Source organism: Natator depressus, chromosome 8, assembly GCF_965152275.1.
Source record: "Natator depressus isolate rNatDep1 chromosome 8, rNatDep2.hap1, whole genome shotgun sequence".
Classification (NCBI taxonomy): domain Eukaryota; kingdom Metazoa; phylum Chordata; order Testudines; family Cheloniidae; genus Natator; species Natator depressus.
Genome location: NC_134241.1, coordinates 6,017,424 through 6,040,876, shown reverse-complemented (window position 1 = coordinate 6,040,876; position 23,453 = coordinate 6,017,424). Strand labels below are relative to the sequence as shown.

Genomic DNA, 23,453 nt, shown 5'->3' with positions numbered 1-23,453 from the left:
GCAAGGCCGGCGCCCAGCGGGTGACTGGGCCACGTAGGGGTCCGGAGGCTGGACGCGGCGGGTTCGGCGTGTGACTGGGCCGTGCAGGGGGCCGGCCGCTGCGGGTTCGGCGGGTGACTGGGCTGTGCTGGGTTCTGGGCGGATCCCTGGCTCTGTAGAGGCCCCCACGGAGCCAAGGGGGCAGGAGCCAGAGGAACTGGGGTTGGGACGAGCAGGCTCTGGCTCTGGATTCACCAAGGGCGAGTCATGCCTGACTAATCTAATTGCCTTCTATGACGAGATAACTGGCTCTGTGGATGAGGGGAAAGCGGTGGACGTGTTGTTCCTTGACTTTAGCAAAGCTTTTGACACGGTCTCCCACAGTATTCTTGCCAGCAAGTTAAAGAAGTATGGGCTGGATGAATGGACTATAAGGTGGATAGAAAGGCTAGATTGTCGGGCTCAATGGGTAGTGATCAATGGCTCCATGTCTAGTTGGCAGCTGGTATCAAGTGGAGTGCCCCAAGGGTCGGTCCTTGGGCCGGTTTTGTTCAATATCTTCATAAATGATCTGGAAGATGGTGTGGATTGCACCCTCAGCAAGTTTGCAGATGACACTAAACTGAGAGGAGAGGTAGATACGCTGGAGGGTAGGGATAGGATACAGAGGGCCCTGGACAAATTAGAGGATTGGGCCAAAAGAAATCCGATGAGGTTCAACAAGGACAAGTGCAGAGTCCTGCACTTAGGACGGAAGAATCCCATGCATTGCTACAGACTAGGGACCGAATGGCTCGGCAGCAGTTCTGCAGAAAAGGACCTAGGGGTGACAGTGGACGAGAAGCTGGGTATGAGTCAACAGTGTGCCTTTGTTGCCAAATGCCTTGAGGCATTTTGGGATGTATATGTAGGGGCATTGCCAGCAGATGGAGGGACGTGATCGTTCCCCTCTATTCGACATTGGTGAGGCCTCATCTGGAGTACTGTGTCCAGTTTTGGGCCCCACACTACAAGAAGGATGTGGAAAGATTGGAAAGCGTCCAGCAGAGGGCAACAAAAATGATTAGGGGTCTGGAACACATGAGTTATGAGGAGAGGCTGAGGGAACTGGGATTGTTTAGTCTGTGGAAGAGAAGAATGAGGGGGGATTTGATAGCTGCTTTCAACTACCTCAAAGGGGGATCCAAAGAGGATGAATCTAGACTGTTCTCAGTGGTAGCAGATGACAGAACGAGGAGTAATGGTCTCAAGTTGCAGTGGGGGAGGTTTAGGTTGGATATTAGGAAAACGTTTTTCACGAGGAGGGTGGTGAAGCACTGGAATGGGTTTCCTAGGGAGTTGATGGACTCTCCTTCCTTAGAGGTTTTTAAGGTCAGGCTTGACAAAGCCCTGGCTGGGATGATTTAGTTGGGGTTGGTCCTGCTTTGAGCAGGGGGTTGGACTAGATGACCTCCTGAGGTCCCTTCCAACCCTGATATTCTGTGATTCTATGGGCTGCGGCCGGGGCCCAGGAGGCTGGGCGGGGCCTGGGCCTGGTGCTGCAGGCCGGGAGAGCCGTGGCGGGCTCAGTGGGCTTGCAGCAGCCCGGGACAAGATGGGAAGCAGGCGGCCCTTGCCTCCAGCGGGCGGGGGCGCTGTCTACCCGGCTGGGGAAGGGCAGCCCCTTTGTTAGTGGTGCGTTTCCCTTTAAGTGGCTCTAATCTCCGGCCTGTCAGTCACGCCCAGCCATGCTCCCTAATTGGTTATTGCGCTCACTGCCGCAGTGAGTGCCGCCCGGATCGAAAACGGGGTTTACATTGCTAGATTTCAAGGGCGCCGCTGGACGACGCAACCACACTACTAAGACTTAGTCCCCACCTCCTCCAACTCTCATCTAATAGCGAGAGGTGCGTCGCCTCATTGGCCAGCGGGGGAGTCAGTTGAGCTTTGTCCCACCCCTGTGGCTGAAACGACAACCTCTGTTGGCTGATACTTACGTTGCTCACTTTAACGTCCGCCTGCCTCAAGGCAGTGGGATAGGGTGGGTTGGCTGCCACTCCACAAGCACCGCCCCTTTTTCGCAGCACTGGCCAAACGGCGTCCGAGTAGGGAAGGGCGGCGCTCAGCGATTGGCTGGCGGGTTGCGGCGGGGTTAGGCTGCGCGCCGGATATATGTAGCCGGCGGGTGAGCACGCCGTTGCGTGAGCTCTTTCTATTTCCTGGCCGGCCTGTTGCGACGCCTCCTGCTCTAGTCCCGCTCCGTCCGCAGGTAACGCGGGAGGGGGCCGGCCCCGGCCTCGGCCTCCCCTTCGGGCTGCCGGGAGCGGGGCGGCTTCGAACGGCGTCACGTCCCTCCCGGGACGGTTGCGCCGCCTCCCAGCGTCACAGACGCGCGGGCCGGGCTCGCCCGGGCCAGGCTGAGCCGTGGGGCTCGGGGCCTGTCGGCTGGGCGGGCAGCAAATGGGGAGAGGAAGCTGGTGTTCTCTCCCCCAGGCCCGGCAAGCGGTGGGGGGGGGCGGTGCCACCGTGGGGGAGCTGTTGTAAGTCGCGGGGGGGCGGGGGTATGTCTGTGGGAATGTGGGGGGGGGCGGCTCGGGGCTGTAAGTCGCTGGGGGGGGCGGGGGTATGTCTGTGGGAACGGGGGAGGGATGGTGGGTCGGGGCTGTAAGTCACCGGGAAGGGGGGGTCGGGGGTGTGTCTGTGGGAACGGGGGGGGGCGGCTCGGGGCTGTAAGTCGCTGGGGGGGGCGGGGGTATGTCTGGGAACGGGGGGCGGCTCGGGGCTCTAAGTCGCTGGGGGGGTCGGGGGTGTGTCTGTGGGAACGGGGGGGGGCGGCTCGGGGCTGTAAGTCGCTGGGGGGGGCGGGGGTGTGTCTGTGGGAACGGGGGAGGGTGGTGGCTCGGGGCTGTAAGTCACCGGGAAGGGGGGGTCGGGGGGGGGTGACCCGGGGCTGTAAGTGACCGGCAAGGGGGGATCTGTGGGAAGGGGGGGCCGGTGGGGTGACCCGGGGCTGTAAGTCACCGGGGAGGGGGGTCGGGGGGGGAGTCTGTGGGAACGGGGGATGGCCTGGGGCTGTAAGTCACTGGCGGGGGGACGGTGGGGTGGCCCGGGGCTCCCGCAGCTTCCTGACCTGCAAGGCTCAGCGGGCCCCATGCACGCACGTCAGAGACGGGGGCTGCCTGTGCTGGACGTGGGGATAGCAAACCTCGAGCACTTTGGGCTAGAACAGCAAAACTGTTTTACGAAACGGTTCCTTTGATTTGAAAGCCCTTGTATGTTTGGTATCCGGGATGTGAGAAGAACCTTTCTCTAGCCCCACGGAAAGGAGTGACGCTAGAGAAACAAGTGAATGTTGTTGGGATCGTGGAGGATAGTGTTCTCTCTGAAGGCAAACATTTAAAGGGGGGGGGCAGTTCAGAGGAGGGATACAAACAGGAGAGAAGGAAACTTCATTGTGTGAGGCTAGATACAAAGCTGCAACCTTTGTTCTGTGCTTTACATTGCCTGCGTGTTCCATCAACTATGTAAAATGCCCCCATGTAGTAGCTAGGCTGCAGAGTTTCTTCCTGGGTTAAGGTGGTATGGAAAAATATCCACCTGAGACGATAATGCTTAGCATTTGTGTAGCCTTAGTCGCCTGTAAATCTCTGCATTGTACAAAAGAGGGTAAGTTTCACCCCTCTTTTGCAGATGGGGTAACATTCTCCTCTCTGTGGCATTAAATGATTTATCCAAGGTCACACAGCAAGACAATGGTGGAGCTGGGATTAAATGCAGAACTGTGTATAGAATAGTGTGTCTGAAGAGCTCCCAGTCACTTGCGAGGCCCCAGACCTACTTGATTGTGAAAGCCCTACCTGTATTACTGTTCATCGCTTTGGGTGCCTTCCATAGAGTGAGTTTGCAAGATTGTACTTGGAATTATTGGTACATGGATGTTATCTGTGTGGTGAGACATCCGCATTAAGCATTGTGTCTGTAATGACAGGTTTCAGAGAAGCAGATGTGTTAGTCTGTATCCGATGACGTGAGCTGTAGCTCATGAAAGCTTATGCTCAAATAAATTTGTTAGTCTCTAAGGTGCCACAAGTTCTCCTTTTCTTTTTGTGTCTATAATGTATTCCATGTGAAGGAAGTGGCATCTTCCTATTTAGATGTGAGGAGTATTTGCACCAAACAGCTATGTTTCCAGTCTGCTGTTTTTGTCAGGCCTATCCTTTCACAAACTAATGACAGCTTTAGGAAATGTAGAGAGGCAATCAAGCCCTGAACAGTAACCTCCAGTTGGTATAAATAAAATCATTTGGAGTGTATGTTAGGCCATTATGCACATCTTATCAACCGTGTTTCAGCTACTGAGGCTTACTTTCTTCTCTAGAAAACAGCATCTTCTATTCACTAAATCAGTCACTTTCACTTATTCATGGGCAAAAGAGGTTAAGAAAACATGCTAGGTTTTCAAATAGGATTTCAGGGAAGATGAGAGTAGACTACAACATATTTGCTGACTGACTAGGATTCTCAGATGTTTATGGCAGTGTTATTGGCTGTGGTAGAATGTTCACCCTCTTCACATCTTTCCGACAATACTATGCATTTCTCTGCTGACCCGAAGTAAAATCGAGTCATGACTTGCAGCAAAATGTCTAAAGTGCAGCTGCTTGTTCTACCCAGTTACACCTAAATGTCATATTAAACTGCAAGTTTACTTTAAGTATTTGGATAACTAAAGAGCTCCTTGAAACAGAGTAATACTATTGTGTGAAGGAGAAATTCATACATTTATGTTCCCAGGTATCAGAAGTGTGATTTAAATGTTAAAATGATCCCTCAGATTAATATGCCCTAAGAGCAATTTCTAAATATCTTATATAAGCATGCAAAATATACCTGTTTACTTATTTTCTTGTGTAAGAAGTTAGTTGTTAGAAAGCAGGAGTACATTTCAAGTTTCTTTTGATTAAGTCGGTTATCATAAGGTCTTGGCTTAGTAGGAAGATGGGGAAACCTTCAGTGTCTGATTTGGTGAATTTACATTAATACTTAATGTAACCAACTTGAAAGCTAGAAGATGGAAGCAAGGAAAGGAAAAATACTTGCCACATGTGTTTCTGACATTCCCAAACTCCCTGGCAAAACGTGAATCTTTTGTAGGAGCCCTAATATGGAATGACATAGCAAAGAATCCTTTGTATGTACCCTTTCATGGTCCTGGGCAGCCACAAAAGCAGCAAAACTAATAAAGGTACAAACATAGTGTCTTGTCTTATGTCTGTTAGTGACAAGAGGACTTTTTTTGTATAATAGTTCACTAGTCTGCAATTGGCTGTTTGTCCATTCTGCTGCAGCCATGGTATCATATTTGATGGTGATATCAAGGACAGTAATGACACAAATTTGAACTTTTTGTCTGTTTTTAAAATCTACTAAAACTTCTGAAAATATTTTTGAGAAGTCCATTATTTGCTTAGGAGCTGTAGTCCTGATATTCTTATCTATTTGTTAAAGTACCAAACCAGGCTAGAAGCTCTCTCAGGGGAAATAACTACACCGAATCCTCGCTAGAACACACGTCTATATCGCACAAATTCGCATGTAACGCAGCCATGGATCCCAAATTTAATTGCTTTAATTGGAATTCATTTTAATGTGGTCCCCGCTATAACGCGGTACTGCGCATGGATCCCAAATCTTGTGCTCTAGCGAGAGTCCGGTGTATATTCACTTTAGTCTCAAACTTCCATAAAGGTTGCGAGAAATAATGTGAAGTACTTTAAAGACTCACTGTATTGAGTCTACCTCCTTTAGCTCAGTGTTATCAAACAGCATTCTTAAGGCTGAAATTTAGACCAAAAACCTTTTCCTATTAACATTTCAGTTCATGCTGCAGAAAAACATCTCCCAGGATGGCTTTAGCACATGTCACCTGTTGAGGATAGTTGAGAACTCCACTGAAAACACATGCTAATTGAGGTTGTTCTTTCCCCTTGCACAGTGTATATACCAAATTATACACGGAGGAACACTGGTTAAAGAAAGTATAGTTTAAAAAAAAACAAACCTGAGGGCTAGTTTCTCAAACTGTAGGACAATTGTTTGGTTTTTGGCCTTTAACTGTAGTGACTTTGAGAGAGAGCTGCTGAAATTGACATATGACAAGCCCTGTTGGATGAGTTACGAAACACTTGTAAACTAACTGCTGCAGCTTTCCAGTGACGTAATCCAAGCCTTTTTCGCTGCGTATTTTTAAGTGACATGGCAGGTGGGAAGTTGAAGAGGAGAAGTCAGAAGGTGGATTAAAATGGAGTGGGTCTCAGATCTTATGACAAGTGATGCTGTCCGGTGCGCATACATGTCAGCTACTGAGTTTGTTGCACTTGTCTTTGGTTTCATTTATGTAATGAGACTTTTTTTTCCACAAAGTGTGGGGATGTGTACAGTTATTGACATGCATTTTAATCAAGTGACTGGTATTGAAAGTCTTTAGCACTGGATTAAAATATCAGTCAGAATTGTTTCAGCTAAAGCTGCTGTGTTGGAAAGCTGCTGTGTCTCCAGCTGCCTTGACTAGGAAAAAAGAGAGGTCGGATATTAAACACAAACTATTAAATGAATGCATCTGATACTACAACGGGGGTTCTCAAGCTCTTTTGAATCATGACCCCCCCCCAACTTTTACAAATATTTTTGGAGGCACCCACAATATCCTACACATTTGTAATGATATGTGTAATATTATCCTTTAAAATCACCCTCTAAACTTTGGTCACTATCTTGCATCTTCTGTCATATCCCAGACCACTTCGGTTCCAATTTAATTTATTGGTGCTGTTGTGCTGACTATTAGATGAAGGAAAAAACAGTGTTAAGTGCTGTGAAATTACCCAAGATACAATCTGAACTGATGAACAGCTGTCGTCTCAGTTCTCCAACATGGGGAGCCTTTTACATTGCTTTGCTGTGAGAGCTACCATTCCTGGTTTGCTCACTCACAGACTCTAGTATGTTACTTACAGTTACAGAGTCTGAGTGCTATAGCCAGCCACTCATGAATTACACTGGAGAACACTAGGAAATTCCAAGTCCCAGATTTTTCCCAGAAGTATATGTCTTATACTGTCCAGCTCTTTACTGGACAATGCATGCTCATGTAAAGTCGGTCATTTTAATAATAGAAAGTGATTTGCACAAATCCAGTAATCCCAAATGGGGTTCCCAAACATACTGTTTTAAATGAAACAAGTTTAATAATTACAGAAAGATAGATTTTAAGTGACTTCAAGTAAGGAGGCAAGAGAGTCGGAATTGGGTACAAGAAAATAAAAGTAAAATGCAACTAATGCCTAACTTAACAAGTGAAGTGAATTCAAAGCCGGGGGGGTCTCACTATGTTTTGCAGTCTTACTGGCTGAATGTCTTTCAGTCAGAATCCCTCCCCCAGTCCAATGCTGCTTCCTTGTTCCTCAGGTCTTGTCGATGCTGTGGGTAGAGAGAGAAAGGGAGAGAGAATTTGGGGCATCTGCTCTCCCTTTTAGTTCTTTCTCTTCTTCAAGAATCATCCCCAGCTGAGGTCCAGGAGATACCGTCTGTGTTGATGAGAGCCCCAATCTGTTTTTGTCAAAATGTAGATTTATTTTTTTCACTCACACCTTCTTTCCTGCCAAAGAACAGCCACTCAACCATGCGATGGTCCACCAGACTCCATTTGACACCTGACTGAGGTGTCAGTCACCCCCTTGTCTCCATGGAGCTGGCCCGTGACTGCTCTCCAGACCTGGAACATGTCCCAGCAACATCACACAGTAGAATTCCGCAGCACTACACACAATGCTGCCATACACATCCCACCAGGACAACAATGATCACTCTCAAATGATCTCTGACAAGGCACACCCTGCACAAAATTTATCATCTTGTAAAAGGGGTGAATATGGGGTACAGCCTGTCTCACATCCATTTCAAAACTTCTGGAATCCTGTTTTCAAATGGCAAAAACATTTTTTCATGTCTAAAGTCATGCCAGCATTAACATGAGGACAAGAGCAAGATGGTCAGGATAACCTGCTTTTTTAAAGTGTGCATGTTGCCTAGCATACTAAAACCTCTTTTTTCCATATGCTTGTCCAATACTAATTTTGTCAATATCTCATAGCATTCATACTTAACTCTAACATTTGTATTGCTACTTAGTTCCCTCTTAAAGTGAAATCTGAGGGGCTACTTGTTAACAATAAAACAGGACTGAAATAAGACCCCGTGTCTATATTTAGAAGAAGCTGCAATGGCCCAATGAATCCAGATGGAAAAATTGTGAACCTAATGATGAATGATTTTTCTTCTCTTCATTGAGCCATTGTAGCTGCTCTTGACTGTCAAAACAACTGGCTATTATGACAATAACATAGCAATAGCCACTGTCACTTTGGTTGGTTGAGGGAAGTGCAGAAAAGGTAAAAATACTGAAAAAAGCTGACTTATAGGAGTATTGAAGTACTTTAATTAGCGCATGGTACACAGAAAATATTGACTCTCTTAATAAACTGATGCCTCATGCTTCTAGGCTCAAATATCTTGTGAACTGTCAGGACTAGAAACACTAGATCAGGGAGGTCAGACTATGGCCCGCATGTTGGATCTGGCCCATCAGGGCTTTCAGTTCGGCCCATGGGATTGCCAGCCCTGTGGCGCAGCAGGGCTCAGGCAGGCTCCTTGGCCTCGCTCCGCTCCTGGCACCACGCCCCTTCGGCCCCTGGGGTGGGGTCGGGGACAAAGGGCTTGGTGCGCTGCCCTTGCCTGCAGGCACCGCCCCCCGCAGCTCCCATTGGCTGGGAATGGGGATCTGTAGCCAATGGTAGCTTCAGGGGTGGTATGTGCAGGTGAGCGCAGCGTGCGGCTGAGCCCCCCACCTGTCCCACCCCCAGGAGCCACTGCTGGACATGCTGGCCACTTCCAGGGTTTGGTGTGGGGCTAGGGCCGGCAGAGGGCCTGCCTTAGCCCCGCTGCCTGCTGCTGGCACTCCGGAGCTGTTTGAGGTAAGCGGTGCTGTGCCAGAACCTGCACCCCGACCCCCTGCCCTGACCCCCCTGCCACACACCTCCTGCACACCATACCCGCCTCCTGCACCCCAGCCCTACATTCATGGCCCTGCATACAAGTTCCCCACTCAGGTGTGGCCCTCGGGTCAAAAATTTTGTCCACCCCTGCACTAGAGAATCAGTACAAATGGTTTTAGGATCAGTAAACTTCTGCAGGCACTGGTCCAGTACCACAGATCAGAAGTTTCCTATGCCTGTACTAGGACCAGCATTTGTGGGGGGGATTGTGTCCTAGGATTTTACAAAACCTAAGGGTAAATTGAAATTTCTATGAATTTTCTGAAGCTCTTTTACTCTTTCTGGGCATTTAGAAGGCAAGTAGGGTTGGAGATCTGCTTTCATGTTGAGTTTACAGGGAGATATGCCAGTAAAAAAACCAGACATTACCCAGTAGTGTTTGCAACACGTGGTACAACCTTGTGCTAGTAGCAGGAGAACCTGAAAGTGAAACTTCTTAGTCCTTGGTACATCTCATTTTGGACAAAAAGTTCTCCTTGGAGAATTTGCCAAAAAATTTAAAATTCTGCACACACTATTTTAAAATTCTATATATTTTATATATCAAAACAACACAGAATAATGGGATTCCTGCTGCCAGCCCTGGGCAGGAGTACTGGGGGAAAAATAAAATTCTGCAGGAAACATTAATTCTGTGCAAATTATGCATTACACAGTGGTGCAGGATTCCAGCAGGAGTAAAAAATAAATGGTGAAATAAACTGGGTCTACGAATTTTTTTTTTTTTGTCTAGAATGTAAGTAAAACCCAAACCACCTTCTATATAGCAAGCACTCAATTTTTAACTCTCATGATGTCCCTTTATTTGACCCCTTGTATCCAGATCTGCTAGGGAAATTTTTAAAACTTATTACCTTCTGGTGGAAAATAACACTAAATATATTAGTCCTTTTTTGAGATTGGTTCTTGTGTTTACCTACTGACTGACTATTCTTGTTGACTCCAGCAATATAGGGAAGAGTCTGTTTAGCATAGTAAACTAGCTTCCAACCTATTGTATATTTCTCTGAAAAAATGAACACTATGTAGGTTAGTCCTTGTTGTTTCACTGAAATATTGTAACCTCTAATACCACTAGTATCTCCAGCAGCACTGTATAGCAATGTGGTATTTGGGCCAGGGTATGAAAAACTAGATGCCTATTAGGCAGAGCCCATTAGGAAATGTCATGAGGAAGCTCTGTCAGTGGGGTCCAAGGGCAGCATCTTAGTGACATCTTGAGTCCTGCTATCCTCAGCTGCTGATAATGGGAGAAAGTTGGGATTTCTACCAGGTTGCTCTCTCCGAGCCCTACTTGTGTGGGACTATGTCTTTAATATCTGCCTTTAGCTAGTACAGGCGGTGATAGAGTGAAAGCTGCACCCTCCCATGCCCCTAGCTGCGGGTGGCGGGGGTGGGGGCGTGGATTTTTTTGGTCTGTTTAATTTCTTTCCTGCTAAGAGCTTCTCGGCTTCTCTGAGGGGAGCAGGTCTCCACTACTCTACCTTATCCTTCATATTCTGGGGTTTCTTCTCTTATGAACATCCTCCTTTGCCTGCCTCTATAGCATGAAATTAACATTCTTGAGCCACTACTGCTCTCGGATTCTAAATAGTAGTAATGAAAAGCACTGGTTAGTTTAGCTCTTGCTGCTTGTGAAAACTACAAACAGCAGCACAGACACTGGGTTTTGTCTACAAACTGGCAGACAGTGCTGCATCTATTTACTCTTGGTTCGCGTTTGGAAAGTTTATTAGCAACAATGATGAAAGTGTAACTTCTGTAGAATACAAGTCATTTAGGAAGTTCGTGGCTTATTTGTTCATATTGCATAGAGGCCTGTCTAGGAAGGTTTCCCCTCTGCCATTGGCAAGTGGTGAAGTAGATCTCTTCCTCTCCTCCCCCCCCCCCCCCCCCCAAAGTATTGGTCAGGGCAATGCTAACTTTAAACTTAATTTTGAGCTGTTTTGCATGTTTTTTACGTGTGAACTTTTTAGCATGTGTCATTGAGCAAAAAAGTTGCATCCCTATAAAAAAGATTTCTGTGTGGTACAAAGCATATTTTTCAAGGACCCTTTTTAAAATTTAGATTTTTTTCCTGTCATGTTGGTTTGGCTATATTATTTCAACCAGGAAATATGCCTCTGGTTCAGACCCCTGCCCCCCAGCTGCTAGTGTGTGTGTGTGTCTCTTTCTCTAGAATGTGTTTTTCATCAGATTTTCAATGCTCTCTACAAAGGAGGTAAGTTGTTATCCCCATTTTACAGATGGGGAAACAGGAGAAGAGAAGTGATTTGCTCAGGATCATCTAGCAGTCGGTGTCAAAGCCTGGAATAGAACTCAAATCTCCTGAATCGCAGTCGATCGCTTTGTCCACTAGACTCTGCTGCCACCCTTCTATAAGTTATGTGGCTTTCCTTCTACAGCAGTGACTAGAGTTTATGGCAGACCTAGTGTATGGCTGGCTAAAATGTGTGAGTGCGCTGGTGATTCAGGTTAACTTTTTATTAGACACAGCTACATTTTGAGTTAAAATGTCCTTTAGTAATCATAATCCACTTAATTGTATTAATATACACTGTACACTTTTTAATTACTCTATGCTTGGTTGACTGAGGTTCACCTGCTGCTGTTTTTAGTGGGCAGTCGCTTGTGGGTTGCATTAGTAGTATTTCACAGGAGAAAGTAATGTAACAGTTAAAATACCAGTCACTGTAACTCATTACAAGTCCCATTATTCATGGATAAAAGACCTTGCGTCAGACATTCCATCACTTAGCTTTGTGCACCTACTTCCAAAGAGATGAGGTTTTTGATATCTTTAGATACAATAGAGCAGTTTGTGCCCATTCAGCTGCTGTAGTTCATCGACTTTACTGTAAACTATCTATGCTTGGAAGGCCAGCTTGTAAGATTTTCTCACAGGCAGACCATACAGTCTCCCATACAGTCAAAGTACAAAACAGTGCTAGTGTCTATAAACAGGTAACTTCCTATAATGCTTTCTGCTTTCCATCTGTCTTTATATAAAGGCTTTCTTTTTCATTTAGGGTTCTTGGCTTTTGAAATTTAATGCCTAAATGGTATTCACCTTTTTTTAAAGGCGCCCTTTATCTTTGCGAGTACAGTAGAACCTCACCAGAATTACAAATGGACCAGGCAACCACCAGAGTTACAAATGGACCAGGCAACCACACACCTCAGTTGGAACCAGAAGTACACAATCGGGCAGCATCAGAGACCAAAACCAAATACAGCACTGTGTTAAACGTGAACTTACTAAAACAAAAAAAGTGAAAGCAGAATTTTTCTTCATAAGTAAAGTATTAAGTCAACGTTCAGTTGTAAACTTTTGAAAGAACCACCATAACCTTTTGTTCAGAGTTATGAACGTTTCAGAGTTACAAACAACCTCCATTCTCAAGGTGTTTGTGACTCTGAGGTTCTACTGTAGTTATTCCCCAACTCATGGGAGACAGAACTTTGACATTAATTGCCCATGTTACTGATTCTAACTAATGCTTCAAGATTTCTGTACCTGAAGCTCACTGGGTGCTGGCCCCTACCAGTGCTTGCAGTCTTGCAGACTGGTTTGTCAACAAAAACTGTTCTTTTAATAGCCTCTTTCCCCGGGTAGTTGAGGGTGAGTTTAGTGGCCTTCCCATTCTTTCTGATCTCTGGTAGCTCAATATTTGTTACCATTTTCGTGTTTAAATATGCATTTCCTTGAAAAGTTCACATTACCTTATTCTACTTTAGAACAAGCTGGTCTAATGATATGCTTTACCAGCTAGGAGACCAGTGCTCTAGATTTCACTTAGAGATGCAAGTTTATTCTGCTTGTACCATGTTGTCTATCTGATCTGTAGTGTTTGTAACACTATAGTTTTCCACAGGTACCTACTTGCTGCTTTCCCCCCCTCATTTGAGCAAACAAAGCCGAATGGATCCATCTAAAAGATGTTTGAAGCAGAAGCTAACAGAATGGAATATTTATGCTTTTATTAATAGTTTCATTCGTCCCATTGTGGACTCACGTTGGACTGTGATTCTAATGTAGGCTATTCTACAAATCACTGTTTATACTGAGCCATTCTCACACGAGCAGGTCATTCTCACCTGTTACTAAGCAACCTGGAAAAATCTGAAAATGGCACTTCATTACTGCAATTGTGATTACTAATGACTATATCTTAAATATCCAATGTCCTTTTGGATTCAGTATTAAGTATGGAATAGGATATACAACTTCTATAAATCTCTGTTACTGTGCAGGGTTTTATAAGCAATTCTTCAGCTTTCAAAAGGTAGCAATTGATAGAGTTTAAGGAACTACTCGGCTGCCAACACAGTCAAGAGCTAGGGTATACAGTAAGTATAGTCATACCCTGAAGTTTGCAGAAATCCTCACATAGAGAACCTAGTGAGTGCATGGTGCCAGAATGTCCCTTCTATAACTAGATAAGGCTATGGAGGTGAAAAAACTAAAAATGTGTTGTATTTTCTCAAGGCTATTGTGGGTGTCACTTAAGTGGTGTGACAGTGCCATGAGAATCCTTGCGCACACTTACCTTATGGTTACGAAGGCTTGGGACAGCTTTCCTCACAATTCTGTAAATTTACAGTAAGTCATAAAAATCGGACTGATGTAATGGAGATATCAGAGGAGTCTTTATTTTTACATATGGTAACAGTAGAAGATTGGGAATCAAAGACTGCTGCAGGATTATTCACTTCATTATGCTGCAAAATCTTCCCATCAAAAGAAACTAATGCTTTGAAGTGATTTAATAGTTTGGTAGATACTTTCTCTTCGGTTGAAATGTTGGCAAAAAGACGATGTGATGAGTTAGGTGGAAGATAAAGGTACAAGGGGCTGTGAAGGTAGGCTATTCGGAAAACCTGTAGCCTGGTCCTAGTGTTTCTAGAAACCATTTCTTCCTCTCTGTTTTGATTTCAGCTGTGTAAAGCACCCTTCTGGTAGCACACTTGGTAGTACTAAACACAACAGCAGTCTCCTCAAAAGGGATGTCTGGAATCCTTTTGATTTTAAAATGTCAGTTGAACCTGCCCCTCTGGGATCATTATGACAGATTAAATGGCTTTTGTGATCACTAGCTGAGCTCGCTGTGAACCTGAACTCTGCATACAGAGCACAGGAGATAAGGATATCTGGAGGAAATGTGACACAACTAGGACTCTCGTTGAATTCTATAACTTCAGTCTTGGGTTATTGAAAGTCACAGGTCAGTTTATTTTGATTATATAGTAATTTGGGTGAATGTTTTAGAAAATGCTAATCAATTTTGGCTAAAACTAAGATGAAAGACCACCTATCTGTCACAGTCCAAATATGGTAATGTGGTGTTGTGACTCTAAATCTTAAATTTGTTGAATGCACTGTTTGCATAAATCAATTTTTAATTTATATAACTGTACTTTGGAAACTCAGTGACTAGCACAGATTTTCTGCAAAGTTGTAGCATTATAACAGATAGTGGGAATTCCACCAACCAAGTGAAGACCAGTTTAGCTGAGGTATTTTGTCTAAATTTAATCTCTTGCTTTAATAAATGGGTAGGACTTAAACTTTGGTAGCGGTATATAGAATGTAGATAACCTGTTGGTTTTATGTTGGAGTAGGGTAACCCAGTGCTACTCAAAGTGGTGGTCCGTGGACCGATGCAGGTCCATGAGCCATCGGCTGCTGGTCGGCATGCACATTGAGGGGGGGAAAAAAATGCCGGTCCCCCACATCAGATAGCTTGAGAAGCACTGAAGTAACCTAATAAATTATTCCTTACACTTGGGAGTAAGGTGAATGAATGTTAGGAAATAATTTGGTCTCCAGCTCTTCTCTTAAGACCCTCTCCCTCATCACCACTGCCAAAAAGATGGGTTTGTGATAACTCAGATACTACTGTGGTGTGGACGGTATAAAATAAACGTTTACATTATCCTGTTCCTTGAACATAGGTTAATGGTAGCAATATATTCCTGAGTGGTGTGGAACAAATATTCTTTCTGGAGAGATGAGGTTTATATCGTTCAGGTTGTTGGCTGGAGAACATGAGCAGATGGTTGCTGGTAGAAAAGCAGCAGGTGCAACTGGAGTAAAAACAGATTGCTGTCCACTGATTAGGTCCTGTTGGTTTTTCACTTTTTTTAAAAAAATCTGCTTAATAAGGGTTGGACTCCCTTTTATTGCTCCTTGCATGGTACAAGTCATCAGTAAATATGAAAAGACTATATCAGAACTAAGTAGCAAGTATTGAATTAGAATTGCCCTTTGCTAATTTAGTTTGGTATTTGTATGATAAAATCCATCTTTGATTAGCCGAGGTAGAAATCTGTCTTCAATATAGTAGTGGCCCAGTTTAATACAGCAGCATGCAAAGTAATGTGAACCCTAGTGGCTGAATGTAGCTAGGAAGCATTCATCTATGAAAGGAAAAAGATACAAATCAAAGGGGGGAAGGATTCTGATAAAATGTTCATGTTTTTTTTACAGTATATTCTGTTGGATTTGGGACTTTGTCAAATTCTGTGGAGAATTCTGTGGTAGTAGGTCATGAAGGCTCTGTGAAACAAAAGTGTACCAAATTGGACTTCCATTCTGAAAGCAATAGAAAATGGTTACCTTTGTGTGTCTGATTCAGCTTCCTCTGAAGTGAGTGAAAAGTCTCCTATTGAGTCACTGGGAGTTAGATCAGGCCCTATATGTGGGTATTCCCAAATATTTTGTGTGCTACAAAAACCAGGCTTATAGGACAAACAAGCAAGTATTATGTCCTCTACTAACATGGAATCCAGCTCATTTTCAAATGTAAACAATGAGATGGGCATGAAAAAAATCTATCATTCATGAGTTTATTACAGCATCACTGTGATCTGTGCAGTAACTAAATGTTGCGTCTTTTCTTAAAGTGAGTATTGGATAGGACTTTACTCTTATTTTTCATCATTTGTAGTTCCACCAATTTAATGCATTCCCCCCCCCCCTTTAATAGTTTGAGGTTATTTGCAGTGTCACCGACTGAAATTAAGTACCCAGTTAAATTAATAGTGGATGGGGAGCTGGATCTATACATATGATTCACATTTGGAAGGCTTTTTGCATATCCATCATGGTGAGAAACTTTTTGTTTGTTTGTTTTAATGAAAGCTGAGTCTACAGAATTGGAGTATGTCCTGTGGGCCAGATATGTGTAACTTCCTTGGTCTGTGGGGACTTGCAGAACTCTTGAGATTTATATCAAAAGGCTGAAAGCTATTCAGTTAACTTTGAGAGAACCTGGTTTTAGTTTTAGTTCTTGTTTAACACCATTACCTGTAGGACCTTGAAGAAAGGATGTGTGGTTTTGTTTTGTTTCCAAGAGTTGAAACACCAGCCTTTTCAATGAAAGGAACAGGAGCTCACAAATATGTATCCTCTGGGGCATGTCAGATCTGATCTTCCGGGATTTGGCATTCCTGATATTGCTAAAACACGAATACGTTTCTTAAGTCACATATTAGACCTCTTTATATACATCTGGGGGTGGGGGAAGAGAGCACAAATCTTCTTTTAATCCCTCGTAGGTCATCTTTAAATAGCCCTTCACAACTTAACCCTGCTTTACCTAGCTGATCTAGTAACAGTGTTTGAGCCATGCTCCTCCTTCAGTCTGTAAAAGTTTCCAGCCTTTGCCCATCAGTAAGGCTGTTACTTTATAAACACTTTTGCAGTCTCTCCCACGCCACTGCCTATGTAGGCAAAACTCCTGATACAATCTGTTCAGCCATTCTCTTATCCTCCGATTACTTAAGATTCATCTCAGATGTGTCTACAAAATCCTCACGGCAGGTCATGGTTAGGCATGGCTGTTTCCCCACTTGCCTTTTCTGACTTCCCTCATGCTTGTTCAGTCCTTGTCATTTTTCACCCTTCTCCGCTCCAATTTAAACAACTGAACGTGTAACTTGCAAAGCTGTATCAAGCGCCAGCATATTAGTTTGCTTGTGTGTTGTATCCCTGTCCCCTAACCTTTGTCTGTTTTGTGTCTTTTTGACTGTCTTGCAGGGCAGGGATTGTCTCCTACATTTTCATAGTACCCAGCCCAGTAGCATCTTCGTCACAACTGAGTGTTTGGGTGCTACCATAATACTTAAATGTATTATTCATAAGTCCTGCCAAACAGAGAATAAACCTCATCTGCATGGTTTGGTTACTGTAGAGAAGGAGGCATCTTGTGGGCTATCAGACGTACAAAACTGAAATGTATAAAGAATCTGATAAGGTAGACTTAGGAATTTGTGATATTCAGGACTTCCCTGTGTTTCTTTTTGGAGTTTGAAATTACTGTTTGTGTATCTGCTACATCCTCCACTGTGGCCATAATTTCCTCTGCATGCCTATGTGCATACTGGAAACCATCAATATTTGTCGCTTACTAAATTGTCCTGGTGTTATCTTCGTTACAGACCATTAGACTGCCACATGTTGTAAGCTTGATGGGGCTTCTTGCCTATAATTTGGGCAAAAACACTCTTCTCTGGCGGCATAGGGCCAGATCCTCAGGTATGCTGGAACAGGCATAGTGCGTCTGGGCAGGGGACATCAGTAATTTTTTTTCACTCCTGAATCCTGAAGGTAATTTGGGGCAATTCTGACTCAAGGTTGCACTGGGCTTCTGGATGTCCCTGTATGCAGGGTGGGAGGGAAGAAAAGTTCAGGAGCAGGTGTCAGAGCCAGCTACCTTAGCTTGGTTTCCCTGGATATTCTACGTATGGGGAGTACCCAGCTAGCTTTCCATCCCCATTGCATTGCCAGAGCAGAGCTGAGGCTTTGGCCCAGGATGAGATGGCATACAATTAAAGGCAAGAGCAATACTCTATATATGTAAATGTAAAAAACTCTGTAGGCTTGGATTAAATTTCGATTGTTGTTTGTGAGAGTCAAGCGACTTCTGTTCAGGACATTTCATTAGAATTCTGTCTCTCGAGACCATCTCTTGCTGTTTCTCTTTTTGATCTCTCCTCCCACCTCCCCCACTGGCTCTTTATAGAAGACTGAGTCTTGTGCAAAACTTACCCTTGACTAATATCAGGGCATCTTGATAACTTGTCCTACTGAGAATGGGACCATTATGATCCCTTAATGGTCAAATTTTGTATGTCTGTGTTTGTACTTTTCTTCATCTGTGAATGACTTGCTTCTTTGCGTGTAGCTTTTATAAAACATGTGAATCAAGCAGTTTTTAGGATGCGCTTGAAGTAACATGTCCTTAAAGTCAAACACTGAAGCTATTGACTTTCGTTTTCAGAATATTTCTGATTAATTGGTTTGTGATGAACTCCAATTGGTTCACTTTAAAATAACAAAACTAAGGGTATGTCTACACTGCCCATGTTACAGTCACGCTTTATCGGCGGGGGAGAGCTCTCCCGGTGGTGATAAAAAAAAAAAAAAAAAAAACCACCCCAAACAAGAGGTGGCAGCTGTATTGCCAGGAGTGTGGCTCCCGGCAATAAAGCGCTGTCTGTACTGGAGCTTTTCAGTGCTTAAACTTTTGTTGCTCAGCGGGGTGTTTTTTCACCCCTGTGAGTGACTAAAGTTTTAGTGCTGAAAGTGGCAGTGTAGACGCAGCCTAAGATTGAGATGTCGTGCTGTACTACTTCAGAGGTGCGGCACAAAAGATGTAGCCCAGGTAAGAGAGGGCAAAGTTGGCTATGTACCATGGGCTGCCTCCAGAATAAGTTAAAGCCAGTCCAGAGGCTGTTCTGACTTAGGGCAGCCTAGCCTGACCACTTACAGGCTGCTATGCATCATAGAATATTCAAAAGGATATATTCTCTCTCTCTCTCTCTGTATACCTCCATGCTGGCATTATACCAGAGGGCAGAGTAGGGCTGCCTTTGTTGGTTCTATGCTGTTTTTTGTGCTGGAGAAATTCCCCAGGAGGTTGTTATGGCCCCTTCAAGCTGTTGGAGACCAGATTCCAGCCCTGAAACTATTTTTAGTAGCACAAATTTAAAAGAATGAAACCAATCTAAAATTCACTGTTGACCTACTTGGTTGTGAGGCTCAAGTTGAGTGATGGGTGTGGGGGCAGGTATGTCACATTTCTAAAACCCTGGTTGGCAGCAGGGAGAAGGGATTAGAGTGTCGAACATTGGGGGGAATGTGTCTTTCATATGTCTTTTGGGTAACATCTGCTCGGTTTACTACAAACTTTTGCTAGTTTTTTATTACTGCCAGCACTGCAGAGCTAGTATAGTGGCAGGAGAGCCAGTCGTCATGTATTCTGCCTTACATCAACAACAAAACTGTCAACCAAGCACTGATCCTAGTATCCATCTCTGTAATGGTGACGTATGAAGCAACAATCGCCCAGCTTGAACTCTGGTACTGGTAGCAAAAAAAACTCTGGCATTGATTTATAATCTGCACCAATTTTATGTGAATAATTGAGGGGAAGCACATAGGGACCATGAGTTCTTAGATTCCTTTTTTAGACTGACCTAGACATTAAGATTTAGAATGTTTTGTGAATTGCTCAGCAGCAGAAATTTTCTTTTTATAATTCTTGATCCAGCAGGATTAAATAAAAGGTAAATAGACTGTCTGTGTCCGAGGCTGGGTACGCTGTAACTCATTTGACTTATCTGTTGGATTTAGCTGACACATGATCAGCTAAGTGGGGGAAGATAGGTGGGAAGGAAGGAGTTTGCTTTTGTTCGTTAGGCTACATTAATACAGTCCAGTATGCCTGTTAAATTTGAGATTGTTTAGAACTGCATTAGAGTCCTGTAGGAGTTTTGTGCTGTTGGAAAAGATGGGTTGGACTGACCTTTTTTAAAATGGTCTTAATACAGTAGCATAGGCTTCACTTTAGAGTGTCATGGGTATGTTTTGTTTTGTTTCTAAATTCTTCCTGTGAAGTCAGGTGAGGTAAATAGAGCTTGAATCTGCTGTGAATGACTTAACCCCTTAGGTTCTTCAAGAGGATTTCCTTACTTGTATGCTTGCTACCAGGATTTGTGGATGAAACGGGACAAAAATCCAGTTGTTGAAATGGAGTTCCCGTTGTCATTTCCCCCCAGTAAAAAAAAAAAAAAAGTTGATAGTACAGCCTTATCAATTAAGTGGGTAACATTATTGTGTTCAAGCTCATTGTAGCTGGCCGTGTGTGCTTTTCATTGTAACTCTATACTTTCATCTTCTCTCCTGTTTCAGTATGTACAACAAAATAGTCAGCTACATTTTCATGGAGCTTTTGTTCTTCAGTTTTCAGTTGACCAAAGAAATGGTGATGGAGAAGCCAAGTCCCCTGCTGGTCGGGCGGGAATTTGTAAGGCAGTATTATACTCTGCTGAATCAAGCACCAGACTACCTGCACAGGTAACGCTCCTGAACGTTTCTCTTTGTTTTTCTTTGCATGCATTTAACAATACTTTTATGTTATAAACTGTAACAAACCTATGCCCTCCTTTTTGGCTTGCCAGATGCAAGATATGAATACTTTTTTTTTTAATGTATTAACTTGTGCTGGGTGGATACTAATCTTACAGTAAATTAATTCACTCCCAGTTGCGACCAAATAGAACAAAAATAAAAGTAAAGGTTACAGCAGGCAATTTTTTATCTGTCTAAGGTATTTCTAATGGTCAGTACTTATATTTTGAGAACTGCTCTGTTCGCTGTTAGCGTGAAGCTTCTTTACTCATTCAGGTCTCATTTGTAATACTTAGTATCATAACAAGGTTGGTTTAAAAATCAGTCCTTTTTTTAAAAAAAAAAATTAAATTAAATCTGAAATTTATGGCAACCTATTTTAAGGCCTAAACTTAATTTAATTATTTAAAATAATTTTTCAAAGGTACATTATATCCTTGAGCTGCTCCAAAAGTGTAAGGAATTAAAGCGTTCTGAAATTTTAAATTGTATGCAGAATCGGAGGAAAAACATCTCTACTTTTGAGATCAACTCAAGCTTTATAACTCACAATGTCACGTGCTGCATTAAGTATCCATATTTTCAGTCTTTACAATGAAATGAATGCTGGTATTTACATTTAGGAAAATGTCTACTTCTGATTTCTGTTGTGCAGAAAAGTTTTTTGTCTTGATTACTTTGGGTTTCAGGTTAGCTAACAGGTACAGAGAGAATATTTTCATTTGGACTAGTTCATTCAAGATAAAGCCTGGCCCTTTTGAATTTTGTACACTTTTAACTGAACTCCAATTTCCATCCAAGTGCAGCTTGACGCATGCTCAGGGAAATCATTATCTAGTAAATAAGAAATGCATCATTCATCAGTTTCTAACATAAAGTAAAAATTAAGAATCTGAATTAATGTATGTTATAGTATATCTATTCACATTTATTTAAGCAATTGTATTGCTTATCCTGGATATTCCTAGATTATAAAGCCAGAAGAGTCTGCTGTGTGATCATCTAGTTTGACCTCCTGCATAACACCTGTCCTAGAATTTTCCTGAATTAAGTCCTGTTTGAACTAGAGCATATCTTTTAGACAAACATCCCATCTAGATAATTACCAGTAATGGGGAATCCACCACAATCTTTGGTAAATTGTTCGAGTAGCTAATTACCCTTACTGATAAAAATCTGTGCTTTATTTCTTGTCTGAATGTGTCTAGCTTTACTCTCCAGCTCTTGGATCTTTTTACACCTTTGTGTGCTAAATTGAAGAGCCTATCAATCACATTTTTGTTTCTCATGTAGTTAGTTATAAACTGTGATAGTCACCCCATAACCTTCTTTTTGTTAGCAAAAAGACACATGCAGTGTAAACGCCAAGTATAAAGGGTATATTTGATTGGAGATCAACATGTTTTAATGGTTACACCAATCAGTGAAAATTAACCTCTCTTTAGGAAAAGAAGAGCAAATGCTAAATACGGTTAAAATCAATTATTTAAATTAGGGTTTCCTGCTTGCTGACTTAAATAGGTGCACCCTGATGATAAATATATCATTCACTGGGAGACGTATGCTTGCTTAGGGTTATGCTTTGCCACACTAGATAAGCTAAGAACTCCTACAATCCTGAAACCCCTCTTCATGTATAAATGTCACCAGGTATTGGGTGAAGATGATTTAAAATTGTTCACAAGTGTGCAGAATAGCTAACCCACGCATTTAGCCCAGATACTGTTTACTGCATGTGCTCTGGTTTTTATTCTAATCTAACCTGTACCTGGTGCTGGCAAAATTCTCTGCTCTGTAATACTACTGCTATTTTAGCAAACGGTAGAAGAAGCTGTAAAGTGGAAGCTTCACCTGTAGTTTGCACGTTAGTATCTTTTTACGTCTCTAGGTTAATGAAATATCATTCTGATTATAATTTTTAACCAGGACTTGACTAAATATTGCCAGATGGCACCTGCTAGCCAAAGGACTAGGTTGATATGGCAGATGAGCTTTGGGCTTGTGGGAGAGGAGCACACCAAGATCCTACAAAGCCTAGTACCAATCCCAGCTGCTAGAAAAGGGTGATAAGATTCTTATCAGCGAACTGTGGTGGACCATACTGGTGGCTCTGTCTATTGGGCAGAGGAAAGAACTCTTCTTTCACTCCCCAAATCATAGAACCTCCTGATGGCTGTAATGGTGGAGGGGGGTGTTTCCTGCTACTGTAGCTGTTTTTGGGAGGTCTTCCTTGAATACTTCAGTGCCTGCCTGTGCTGCTGTTAATAGTTTTCCAAAACAGCAGCAGCAGAGACATATTCGCATGGGCCCTGTCAGTTTCACGGCTGTCCATGGGGTTCTGAATAGCAGGAGTTAAACTAACCAACATCTTGCTCATTATTCTAGGCAGCAGCGTGAAGCTGTGAGGCTTGCGGCTGTCTCATAAGACTGCATTGCATTGGCTCACACTTAGGAGGTTTATTTTGCAATTACCAGTGTTAAGAACTCTTTTAAAAAGCTGAATTTCTACAGAAATTGATAGATGGCTTGACAATCCATTCAGTTAAGTGAAGGACATACAAGTGTCTAGGAAGTATTACTCTTATTTCTCAGAAATAGCCTTGGCAAACTGTACAAAGAGAACGACAGGCAAAGTTTATTTGTAGTTGGAATGTATTTTGTGGCACCGATTCCACTTAGCAGCACTTTGAATGGGAAGTGTCAAGGTACTTTTGACTGAAACAGGACTCTTTTTGTGGGGGGTCCCCCCCCCCCCCGATCTCTTACAGATGACACTATTCTGTCTGTAAATCGCTGCATTCTCACTCTTGTGATGTTGTTCCTGCATACTAGGTTGCTAACTTTAGAAGGAAAATTAAAGATGAGCTGTGGTGCTTGTCAAAATTAAAATAAATCGCTCTAGTGGAAACATTTTAGTATGTATAAAATGGAAGTTTCATTTTGCAAAGGATTTCAAGATACCAATC

At 43.3% G+C, this 23,453-nt stretch overlaps 1 protein-coding gene across 4 annotated transcripts in view; it reads left to right on the top strand.

Annotated features, from left to right (window-relative positions):
* The first annotated feature begins 2,093 nt into the window (after positions 1 to 2,093).
* The window catches only part of G3BP1 (G3BP stress granule assembly factor 1), a 33,104-nt gene continuing 11,744 nt past the window's right edge, over positions 2,094 to 23,453 (top strand). For 3 of the 4 annotated variants that reach the window (XM_074960261.1, XM_074960263.1, XM_074960262.1), the window contains exons 1-2: positions 2,094 to 2,227; positions 20,320 to 20,433. In XM_074960261.1, coding sequence (XP_074816362.1) covers positions 20,339 to 20,433 — 95 coding nt within the window. In that variant the 5' untranslated portion in view covers positions 2,094 to 2,227; positions 20,320 to 20,338. Of the gene's footprint in view, positions 2,228 to 20,299; positions 20,434 to 23,453 lie in introns of those variants that run through there. The other variant, XM_074960260.1, reaches the window with a different exon arrangement.